This window comes from Cetorhinus maximus, chromosome 24, assembly GCF_964194155.1.
Source record: "Cetorhinus maximus chromosome 24, sCetMax3.hap1.1, whole genome shotgun sequence".
NCBI lineage: Eukaryota > Metazoa > Chordata > Chondrichthyes > Lamniformes > Cetorhinidae > Cetorhinus > Cetorhinus maximus.
Window position 1 is genome coordinate 2,251,656 of NC_135902.1, and position 12,162 is coordinate 2,263,817.

The window sequence follows — 12,162 nt, forward strand, 5'->3', positions numbered from 1 at the left end:
TCTTCCCAGGACATTTAGGGTTAGTTAATAATGAAGGGGTAAACTTGGCTGAGGGTGACATTACAAAACAGGTGAATTTTGATTTAGTAACAGGTTTTAAATCTCTCCAGGTCTAAGTGAAAGTTTGGAGAGGTTTATAATGATCAACACTTTCACTCCAAGTCAAAATGCACCCCCATCCTTCTGAGCTTGCCCAGAATCACCCACATGCCACAAACAAATTTAAAAAAATGAAGTATTAGCAGTTTTGTTTCTTGTCTTTATGAATTTATATCTGGATTGGATTGGCAGCTTTGATTTGCAAATGTAAAATGGCCATATAGGATTTATAAAATGCCACAGTTTTAAGCAGATGTAAATTGTAAGAGTATTTTTAGCATCAGTGGTAATGTGAATGTGATGGTAAAAGTGTACCTGCAGTCAAGTGCTTGAATTTTGCAATATCCAAAACAACAACAGCAGAGAGAGCCTGATATTCAGTCTTTGCTGCTGCCATTATCAGTGAGGACAATAAAAGTTAGTTTCTCCCAATCAGAATTATGGGATAGGAGGTCAGTCGTGATTGTTGATGGGATTTTATTCTTTGCAAAATGAATGATGCTAAAAATTGTACATATGAAGCAGTCAAGTTAAACAGGCATTGCAACATGTGAAATCCACTCAGTGTTGCTGTGCTGAAATTTATGTGATGAAGCTGACAGGTCTGTGGTGGATTTCCAGCTGATAGTGAAACTACTATCTCCCATTCTGAGAAACTAATGTCTCTGATAAAAACTGTAGCTTCCTTTTCAAAGCAGTGAAATTAATGAATAGCATGACATTTTTTAATATTCATTCATGGGAGTTATTATTGCCCATCCATAATTACCCTTGTCCAGAGGGCACTTTTAAGAGTCAACCACATTGCTGTGGATCTGGAGTCACATGTAGGCCAGGCCAAACCAGCAGATTTCCTTCTCTAAAGGGCATTGGTCCACTAGTGAACCAGGTTTTTATGATAATTGCTTTATGGTCATCATTAGGCTATTAATTCCATATATTTATTGAATTCAAATTCTACCACCTGGTGGGATTTGAACTCAAGTCCCCAGAGCATTATCCTGGCTCTCTGGATTACCAGTCCAGTAAAAATACCACTAAACCACTGCCTCCCCCTATAATAAAGAGGTAACAATTCCAAAGTTATTGTAATTTGAGGAGCACCAAATTCCATGCAGAAAATTAGAAGTTGGTTTAATGAGTTTTTTTAATGAAAGACAGCAACATTTCAGTATTATTGCAGGATAATAACAGAAGCATTTGAAGAATTCCATTTGACTGCTAATGACCACTCTGTTCCCTTCAGATTGTTTAGTATTTCACAGTTTAGTTAAACATAGTTACTGGATGAAATTTCTTCAGAAATTAGTGATGCTACATTTTAATAATATTTAGTAAAACATGACTATCTAACTAGCTCAGTCACACAGTGAAAATGGTTCCAATTTGGAGTGGATTCTGGTGCTTCAATTAGAGAAACGTTTTGTTGCAATCTTTAGACAAAATGTGAAGGATTGGTGTTGTGCTTAATTTGTTGGGTGAGTTAAATCACTTTATAACTTTGGCTGCAAAATATTTAACTGGAATCGGAATCGTTTCAAAAAATGGTTCAGTGTTTGAGTGCTCAAATACAGTTCTGAATGAAATAAAACAGTTTTGTGCTTTTTACTTTAGTGATTTGAGGTGTGCTTTGCTAGTAAATTTGTCACTAGTAAATACAGTCATTAGCCAAATTTGTCACTTGCTTTATTTTGAAATACAGTACAGCAAACTAGCCCATTGTAAACAAGACTAAAGTAACAAACACTGGTTTCTGTATGGAACCATTATACCCCAGGTATTCAATCTTGAACGCAATTATCTAAATTAACTGAATTATCTGTCTGTTTTTAAAAATGTCAATATGTTTACAAATTAACCTCTAGTGGTAGCTAAATAAAATCACAGGAAAAAAGCACAAAACTTTGATTACTGTTATTTTGTGCCTTTGTGTCTTAATTATATAGAAATTAACAATCTCTTCCCCAAGGGTATAATAGACTAAATAGTGACTGCTTATTATTTGGCAGCAGAGCTAGAAAGACTGCACATTTACCCCCCCACCCCCACAGATATCATTTCTATAGTACCACACTCTGCATATTAGGAACCTAGGGACAGGATTATTCTTCTTGTCTGTTCTGTTTTTCAATTAGATCATGGCTGATTTGTATTTTAATTCGATTTACTAGCCTTTGTTCCATATCCTTTAACACCCTTTCCTAACTAAAATCTAGCCACTTCCTAGTTCTGTCATTTTCAATCAACCTGTCCTCAATAGGGTTTAGAGGAGAGAGTTCCCGATTCCCACAATCCTTTGATTGGAGAAGTGCTTTCGAGCATCACCCCGGCCTTTAATTTTAGGTTACGCCCTCTTGTTCTGGACTTTACAACCAGAAAAAGAATTTCTCTCTATCCACCCTGTCAAATTCCTTAAATATCTCAATTAGATCACCCCCAATCTTCTCTACTCAAAGGAGTACAAATGTAGTCTAAGAAACCAAAATTTATAATTCAACCCTTTTAGTCTCTGTAGTGAATCTACACTACAGCTCCTCCAAGGCCCATATATTCTCCCCGGGTGCCCAGAATGGAAAGCAGTACTCCAGATGTGCTCTAACCAAAGCATTAGACAACTATAGGATAACTTACAGCTCTGAATTCCTGCCACCTTGAAATGAAGGCCAATATTCCATTAGGCTGTTTAATTATTTATTTTTGCACCTGTCCACTAATTCTTAACAATTCCTGTCAAACTCTCTCTGCTTCTCCCTGGTTCCCAATTTCTCATCATTTAGAAAATGCTCTGATCTATCTTTCTTAGCTCCACAGTGGATGAACTCACACTTCCCCAAGTGGAACATCACCTGCTAGAGTTCAGCAACTCACTTAATCTATCAATGTCACTTCACAGCATTTAGCTCCAATCTACACTGCTGTCACCTAACTCCCTGTCATCAGCAAATTTGGATAGATGACTCTCTAATCCCCTTCATCGAACATTATGGCTCTATGGGGTTTTTTGTGCTCCTCAAATGAGTATAGTGTTTTCATACTACTGCCCTTAAGAACAGTCACTATTTGTGTGATGTTCTAGTTTTACATACTGCTCAGACAAATGTGACAGTACATTATGCCTTCATAATGCACATTAGGTCCAATAGCTCGGACACTTTTCAGATCACAACATATTAACTAATTTGTCTAATTATACTGATGCACACAATTTGCTGATTCAGCTTGCTCCATGTGCTAGAAGCTCAGGTAACAGTCAAACAGAACAGCAGGAGTGCAAGGAGAGGAAAGGAAAGTTCCAGAAGCTCGCTGACACAGACACAGCAGCTGCGACACACTCTTACCTTGCTCGTTCAGCCCCAGGTAGTGGGCCGCTAGGAGGAGGAGTGGGGGAGGGAGAAGAGGAATTTTCTATAGACTGCTCGGGGATTGGCGACTGACACGAAGCAGCAAGTTCAGCGGGCGGAGGAGGGGGCTGAGTGCCAGGCGGGGTAGAGGATGTTTTTCGGACAATGGAGGAGCCTCTGCGGGCCACCCAGGATGTGTCCATTACCCTCACACCCATGCTACAGGAACACAGAGACACCATCAACACTTGGAAGAAAAGCACACTAGGCTTCAAAAAAAAAAATAGCTTCAGAGGTAGATACAGAAGATAACTCTTTTCAAAATACATTTAATTACAGTTAAGAAAAGGACAGATTTAACAGTAGTTACTTGTACTCCTGAGTTACAAATGATAATCTAGCTTTCCCACAATAAATAATGTTGGATCAACAAGTTTTGTAGAAAATATTACCTGTGAATACTAGGTTCAAAGCTTGATCATCAGAATCTTTGTTCCTGACTACTGGACATGGCCTCTTTGCTTAGAAGGAAGTGATAATGTTTTTTTTGCTAAATAACAGCCACAGCTGCGACAGTTAAAAACGAGTGCATGTATCATACCTTTCGGGACATCTTTTCATGTCCTGTAGATATAGGGCTGGTACTTGCACATTAGGATGAGGAACTGGAATTTTAACAATGAAATTTGTAAAATGGATGAATGGCCTGCCCAATGACGACACATGACTTACACAGCAGACTTTAACCACTGACTTTATCAAGTTTTACTAAGTTTGTATGCACAACAAATATTATTACCAGAAAGTTAAAGGCTTGAGGTACGATTCCATTCAGATAAAAATGGAAGAACTCTCTTTTCTAAGGTTAGGACTATCACACCATTTTAATCACAATCTGTTGCTAAAATTTAGATGTGTCCCTTTAAGGTTTTAAGGTGTAATTGCTCTGTATTTTTGAATTGACTGATGTACTGTTTGTTTTTAGTAGATTCTCAGTTCAATTACAGATTAAGCTGACACTCTATTCTTTAAAAACATATTTTATTTCAAATGTGGATAGTAAAGTTAATTAAAGGTTATAGACATTCTGATTGCCAGGTCAATAAGGCATTTTCAGTTGTTGAGGAAGGTTCTGTGTTGTGGATCATTGTCTATATATTTCCCTTCAGGCCAATCAGAATATAATTCAGTGATTATTCAATGAACTGTGTAGTTTGCAAAATCTTTGTATATTTAAAGGATTGCTTTATTTTCTCCTTGTTTTAAAGGGATTATTTTGCATCTATGGTATCTGGTGTGTGATTAACAAAATTAAAATGGATGCTTGGCATATACACACACATATCTTACACATACATACCCTAAAACTGTACACACATGCATGCTGATACACATGCCTACACACACACACACACAGATACATGCTCACACGCACACACACATTCGCAGGAAATAGTATCTCCTTTAATAGACCGAATCATTTTTTGGCATTTGCCAATATGACAGTGTACTATAATGCTGCCTGTTACATTTTAAATTTGTTGTCTAGTGTTCCGTGTTAAGCTAGAATTTAGATTCATTGGGATTTCAATACAAATGAATTTAAAAAGCGCCTCAACATTATTAAAGACTAAATTATAAAGTAGCTCTCAGTATTGTACACAACCACAATAATACCCCTAGTGCAGCTAGTGACAATTTCTAATTCTTTATTCCAGAGGGTTTACTTACCATCATTAAAAGAAAATGAACCTTTTAAGCCAATGTTTAAGGTGATGTCACTCTCTGACATCCAAAGTTTAGGATAAGAAGTGATTAATTATAAGATCCCATCAAACAGCTAAAGTTACAATACCCAAAATTAGTAATTCTAATTCTTAATGGCAAAGATATAACTCTTGACTGTGACCATTTTTACTAACATAGCACGAATATTAGACAGGCCTAATTCAGCATTTGCAGTTATTAACACTTGTGGCCCTTAAATACTTACTCAGATATTTAGAGAGCACCATTGGGCTGTTTAATTTCAATCATGGGTGGTCAACAATATAATCCTTCAACACAAAGAGGTGAATGCACTGGCATTGTGGTCATTTATATCCCCCATTCTGCTCTGTCGTTTCTTTCAGAAGATACTTACAGAGGCCATCAATGCTCAAAGTAGATTATGGGCCTGAAAATAGTGATATTCTGATCAGCCCATGGCTAATTTGTGTTCTATGTGAAAGACATGTCACTTATTGCACTTTTTAAAGTGGACCTGTTAAAGATTTATGGCTATTTTCAATATATTGTTCGTTGAAAGATTTTGTTTAAATACTGAATGCCCACAATGTCACCGGGAAACAGCTACTTGGATACATTAGTGTGCTGGGCACTCAAACATTCATGGGCGCATGATTATGTCATGAAATTAATTCAGCTACATTGGGCTGGATTTTAACTTTCTGACCTGCTTGCTGAGGGGTGCCTGGCAGCATTTCTGGAATTTGGAAGTTTCAGCAGCGTGACAGCCAGTGGCTTTTTAACTCAGGTCCGGCATTGCCTGGTTTCCCCTGGTTAGAGGGGCTGGAGTCATGACAACCCACAGGGGCTGGTGCCACTATATTAAGGGATCCTGCGAGGGTCAGAATGGGAGCATTGTTAAAAGGAGGCAGCAACTTGACAGATGCAGTGACAACGTGGACAGGCAGCAGCATCCATTTCTGGTGTGTCTGTGGACATCGTGCTGACAGCTGTCAGGGTGCAGAGGGAGACTCTGTTCCCTGTGGACAGGAGAATGAAACCTACTGCAGAGAACAAGCAGAGGCAGCTGGAGGGGGGAGGTGGTGGTGTTGTGGTATTGTCACTGGGCTGGTAATCCAGAGACCCAGGGTAATGCTCTGGGGACTCGGGTTCGAATCCCACCACGGCAGATGGTGGAATTTGATTTCAATAAAAATCTGGAATTAAAAGTCTAATGATGACCATGAAACCATTGTCGATTGTCATAAAAACTCATCTGGTTCACAATGCCCTTTAGGGAAGGAAATCTGCTGTCCTTACCTGGTCTGGCCTACATGTGACCCACACAATGTGTTTGACTCTTAAATGCCCTCTGAACAAGGGCAATTAGGGATGGGCAATAAATGCTGGCCCAGTCAGCAATGCCCACACCCTGTGAGCGAATATTAAAAAAAAAGGTTGCTGATCTGGCCAGCAGCAGGGGTGTTGTGTCTTGCTCTTGGATTGTGCCACAAGAGGTTTAGTAATCACATTAAGTGGCAAGTCATACTCAAGTACAAACTCTCTGACTCTGTCTCCACCTGCACATCACTCCTCAGACAACAAACCTTCCAGGTGCATCCATTGCTCTCTCTTCCCCATCTGACCAGCCGCCACAAACTCTCACCCTCATCGTATTGCAATGTCACACCCATCCCTCACAGTGATCCTCCACAAATGCTGTCCTTCCATACTCTTAAAATATTTAAATTCCCACATTCATGAGTTTCTTCATTCTCTCCTTGCAAGAAAAGCAAGAACAGACACGTAGGGAGAGGCAGAGAACAGAAGGTGGGCCCCTCCAGTTATCGACATATTGACATCTGTGGAGGAGGAGGGGCTGGGTCTCAAAATGCCTGACCACCGGAGATGGCTCTCAGCTACAATGGTGACAGAATTAAATATAACACAGTCATGCAGTATAAAACACTCACTCATGTTAACCTGTTGTCAGAGACCATCAAAATACAATCACCTGCATAATGGTCACTTAGACCCCTCTCACCTTCCAATTCCAATTCAGGTCTTTCATCTTTCACAGCTCCTGAAAGCACCCCTCAGAGGGCAGTGCCAGAGGAGGTGGAAGACTCCTCAGTGGAGGTTACTCAATTTGAAGATGCACTACCACACAACTCATTTGTACCTTCCACCACTCGGATACACACAGCTCAGTTGGACCATCGAGACAGGTAGTTGTGTTGTCACATGGTGAAACACACATCAAAAGTGAGTTGGAGCAGGTGGTGGATATAGGGACACCAGTGGAGAGTCCCCACTGGAGGAGGGAAGACCTTCCGTGCTCTGCTCGGCTGGGCATAGATACTGAACCTTGGGAGGGGGGCATTCATTGGCAAAGAAGGCCACTCCAGTTGATGCAGCGTCTCTTTGACCATCGCCCTACATCACAATGAAAATTGTGGCTGTGCTCAGAGCGTAAATCACCGTTTCTCTCTTACAAAAGGAAGAGGCAGAAAACTTGTAAAGAGAATTAAATTTATAGCTTTTACTTGATATTCCTCGGAAGACTTGTAACTGAGTAATGATCAATGGACTATGTCAAGTTTGTGCTCAATATCTGCTGCGTTTTTGGTGTGTGGTTTTGCTCTGTATTATTTGTATTTTCATGTCATAGGGATAAACTGGGTGAAGGTCCCAACAGCAACGTACAAACATTTGGAGAACATAAAGTAACTTGGCTCTATATCTAGATGAACTGTTAGCTACACCCTTAGGGCCGGCCTGATTGGGCGTGTAATAGTGAGCGATGATGGTGGACGAGTGTCCTAATGTCATCTCGCACTCGCACGATATTTTGGTCGGGAAGCGCCTGCGAGAGTTGGCAACGCACCTGCCGACAATTAAGAAGCCTATGAAGGACCTTAATCAATTAATTTAAACATATCTTTCGCCGCCTGTCCAACCTCACGCTTGGCGGGAGGGCACATCGGCCAGGTGGCCGTTTGAAATTTTTTAGCAAACCTCATCCACAGGCACGATGAGGCTTCCACAATTAAATAAAAAATAAAGATATATTTTTGTGCAGAACTTTTATTCTGTTCATTTTATTGAGTTAGTCCCATTCGGGACATTTTTTCAGATTTTAAAAGTCTTTATTTTTAATTTTAAAATCGCTCAGCCCCTGCCCTCAGGGGGCTTTCAGTGTGCGCCCCCCCTGCGCTCCTCCCGCCCCCACCCCGTGCTCCCCCCTCACCCCCCAACTGTGCTCCTCCCGCCCCCACCCCGCGCTCCTCCCCCCACCCCCACTGTGCCCTTAGGCACTGAAACGGAGAGATGGTGTCACCACCAACATCAGTACCAAAAAACTGTAAAGTGAAATTATAAAATTACAAACTTCACTGTCAATAGCAGGTTTAAAAAATGCTAATGACTTTCTTGATTTAATAAAATGTGTTAACTCTCGCTATTGGCTGGCTGCACAAAACATCAAATTTGTCCTTTGTTTCATCTTTTCTATTGCGTGTGAAAAATAAGACTTAGGGCCGGCCTGATCGGGCGTGAAATAAGACTCTCCTTACAAATTATGGGAGGAAACACTACACCAAATATGATTATTATAATGGATGGTTTCATGGGACAGTTTGTAAAGCTTTGTGATGTAGATGTCGAATATTTACCCACATGCTTTTACAGAAGTGGTCTTAGGTCTAATGATGCCTCATGACTTCATGGCTGGATCAGGTTTAGTTACACACATCATGTGTACAGTGCTTACAACTTATCCAATTAAAGGCTGCTTAAGGGATTCACGCCACTGCTGGGACACGGGTGGGTCATGCCAAGTATCCAACCTGGCAGGTTTCACTGCGCGGGCTGGTGGTGGGAAGTCGGGGGGGGGGTCTTCTTAAAGGGGCCTTGGAGCTCCTCAGGGGCCTCTCCCAGACCTTCCACCTCCCCCGTGTTTCCCCTCCCCTCCTGCCCTGTCCACTCCACTTGCCTGGCCTGCTAACCTGGTTGTGCCAAAACCCCCCGTCCCCGCTTATCTTTAATTCTGGCTCCGTGGCTCCTCGCTGTTGGGGATTGGACGCAGTCCCAGCAATGGTCACCATGCCTGGTGGTGCTGCTGGGACCAGAGAGGTGCCAGCCATTTGATTGGTTGGCAGCTTTCAGAGGCGGGGCTTCCTTGCCGATGAGTGTGGATGTCTTGCTCTGAAACAGTTAACGGTATCCAAAGCACCTCCTCCCTCTCTTTGATCAATGCAACTGCCAATCTCTCTACTTCAGTGTTAATATTTTAATCTACTAACATATTGTCTAATTATACTATTTTATGATACAGTATGTGCACGTGTGCCTCAATTTTGTGTGCAAAGAATAGCAGGAAATCTGTTACATATTTGACAGGAGTGCACTATTTCCTGTCTACATTCTAGTCTTACTCAGTGCTGTTGGAGTAAATTGGATAAAAATCCTTGGATACTCCAGTTCTGCGCTTGAACATAGTGGGATAGGGATTTTTCTTCCAGTAGTTTTACACCCGGGTTTCAACACAATCAGTTGAACCAACCCAAAAGGTCAGGGAATTTTAAACATTAAGCGCCTTACCACTTACATTTCATGTTTTCTGCTATCTTTTATGCTGATTCAAAATTTAACTTGCACTGATTAGACCCTGACCACAAAAACTGGACACACCTCCAGTTGTAATTGTGAAAATCTGGCATTGTAATTCCTCAGCAAGGTTCCCGGCACAGGCACTAATAGGCACATTGTAAAAGGTTTTTCATATCAAAAATATGTAATTTGTCAAGTAAAAACTAGTGTACAACAATGAAACTATTAAATGCTCAAGAATAGATTTTTCTTAGATCATTTTCATTGATTTTAAATCATGTTATTCACAGGTAACTCATTAAAAATGTTTTTTTTTGTTGATAAATCTATTCCCAACCAAATTAATAAAACTGCACTGGTTTACCACACTCATATACATACCAACTCACCCAATATTCACCATGGGCTGACCTCAGGACCCATGCTGAGATTAAATACATTTCTTAAGTGTGGTTGTGATGAATTTAATATTTCAAATAAAACACACTCATTGATAAGGACCCATTTGCTACATTTGAATTCCTTCAACCACTTAATCCTTTATAATAACAAGCATTTGTATTTATAGTTCCACTTCTAAGACCACATAAGCACTTGGAACTGTCAGTGAAACTGTGAACTGACAGGCATCCCACTGTGATAATAACAGGTTGGGAAATCAGCCATGCAGCACTAATCCTATAATAACAGTCCTCAGGCTTATGTTAACAGAGTGAAATAGCAAGCATCGATCTTTTCCAACACTGCAGTTTTTTTTAACATTTAAAGGGCAAGACATTTAAGTGCCTTGACAGCTTGACAGTTCTCTTGAGAGTTCCAATGAGTTTATGCACTTTTTAAGCACACTTGTGTCTAATTTTAACAATCCCAAAGGGCACTTGACCCTCCCAAGGGTGTCCCAGGATCATATCCAAAGAACTCCGGTAGTTTTAGACTTTCTCCTACCATGTCTAAAGTGCACAAGTTATGTTTTGAGACATCCACTAGTCAAAATTGGATCTGACTGAGGCAACTTCACTTTAACAGATGCCTCTGTGAACCACAGATGTGCACATTATAACTTGCTGCCATCCCCTGCTCTGCAAAAATGGTGGAGACCAGGTTTAGGGGCAGGACTTCTGGATCTGCGCCTCTGCCACCATTTTCACAAAGACGGGGAGTCTCTCCACCTGCACGATAATTCTGGCTTTTATGTTTGTAATTATGCAAACTAATTTTCACAAAATCTTGAACTTAATCTAACCAGAACAATTTCAAACACCTTTTGAGTGCAATTTACTGACTGTGCCCAAAGCAGAAATTCTACCCCCAGGGACATGAAGTTAATTTTAAATAATCTTAATTTGGAAAGGGAGAGAGGAATCAAAATTGAACTCACTGCTCTTCCTTACCGGTGAACAATAAGTCATTTTTTTACCTTTTACTTATGGAAAGATTTTCTGAGAAATGGATCTCACAAAGACAGGTATAAATCAGAAAAAAAACATGTAATACCTTTGGTGGAAATTGTAAAAAAATAATTCCTAGCAAAGTATTGCACCTCAGCTTAATGGAATATAAGGCACAAGAAATTCAGGAAACTGTAAGTAGTTCAAATCCAAGTAAAATAAATGGGAGGATAATGGAAAAGTGAGTGAAAATTGAAAAACAATGAATAGCTTCAGAGGAAATAATGTGGCAGTTTTTCAGTAAAAGCTAAAAATTCAAAACCCTGTTAGAAAACAACAAGGATCATCATCTGCTCCTTCAATATTGCACAGCAACTCAGAGTCCTGTTTGACTGCAATGTAACCAATGCTGCAAAGTGTTTGTTTTTGGTTCTCCTTCTCACATAAAAAAGAAAAAGGATTAAGCATTCGTGGTACAAATGATAAATCCACAGGGAGCAACCCACTGTCAAATGCATTATAAATGGTACATGTTTGATGATGACTTGTCATCTTGATTCATCCAAAAAGATCTCTGTTCTCTTGTATCTTTGGATTTAGTGAATTACTTTCAATTTAAAAAACATGCAGAGATTAAACCAAAATCAATATCATACCAGACCGACAATAAGGCCAATCAGTATGTGACATGTCAGCTGGGGCAGCGTTGGGGTGCTACAGTTGACCAGTGTCTCTCGGTTAAGGAGGGGAAATCAGCTGGGGTTCCTGCTCCTGATCTGTAGCCAGTTCCCTCTACTGAAAGCAAATGAGTTGATAGCAGGAGAGGACAGGATGGGGATTTGCTGTTGTTCTCACCATGCTCATAAAGTCTGCCAATATTAAGCAGGCTAATGTATAGAGAATGGATACTGGGGTGAGTTACTGGGGAGCAGTAGGTGACTGTGGATGTGTACATTAACAAGAAATAAACAACATCGCAGAAGGAGGGAAAAGGT

General features: G+C 40.4%; 1 protein-coding gene across 11 annotated transcripts in view; it reads right to left on the bottom strand.

Annotated features, from left to right (window-relative positions):
- Positions 1-12,162, bottom strand: part of LOC144699607 (rho GTPase-activating protein 44) — a 342,828-nt gene that overhangs the window by 24,019 nt on the left and 306,647 nt on the right. For 8 of the 11 annotated variants that reach the window (XR_013580574.1, XR_013580573.1, XM_078570669.1 and 5 more), the window contains exon 17: positions 3,438-3,659. The exons of the other annotated variants lie outside the window; for them this stretch is intronic. Coding sequence is in view for 6 of the 8 variants with exons in the window: in XM_078570669.1 (XP_078426795.1) it covers positions 3,438-3,659 (222 nt within the window). In the remaining 2 variants the exon portion in view is untranslated. The remainder of the gene's footprint in view (positions 1-3,437; positions 3,660-12,162) is intronic. 11 annotated transcript variants of the gene reach the window in all.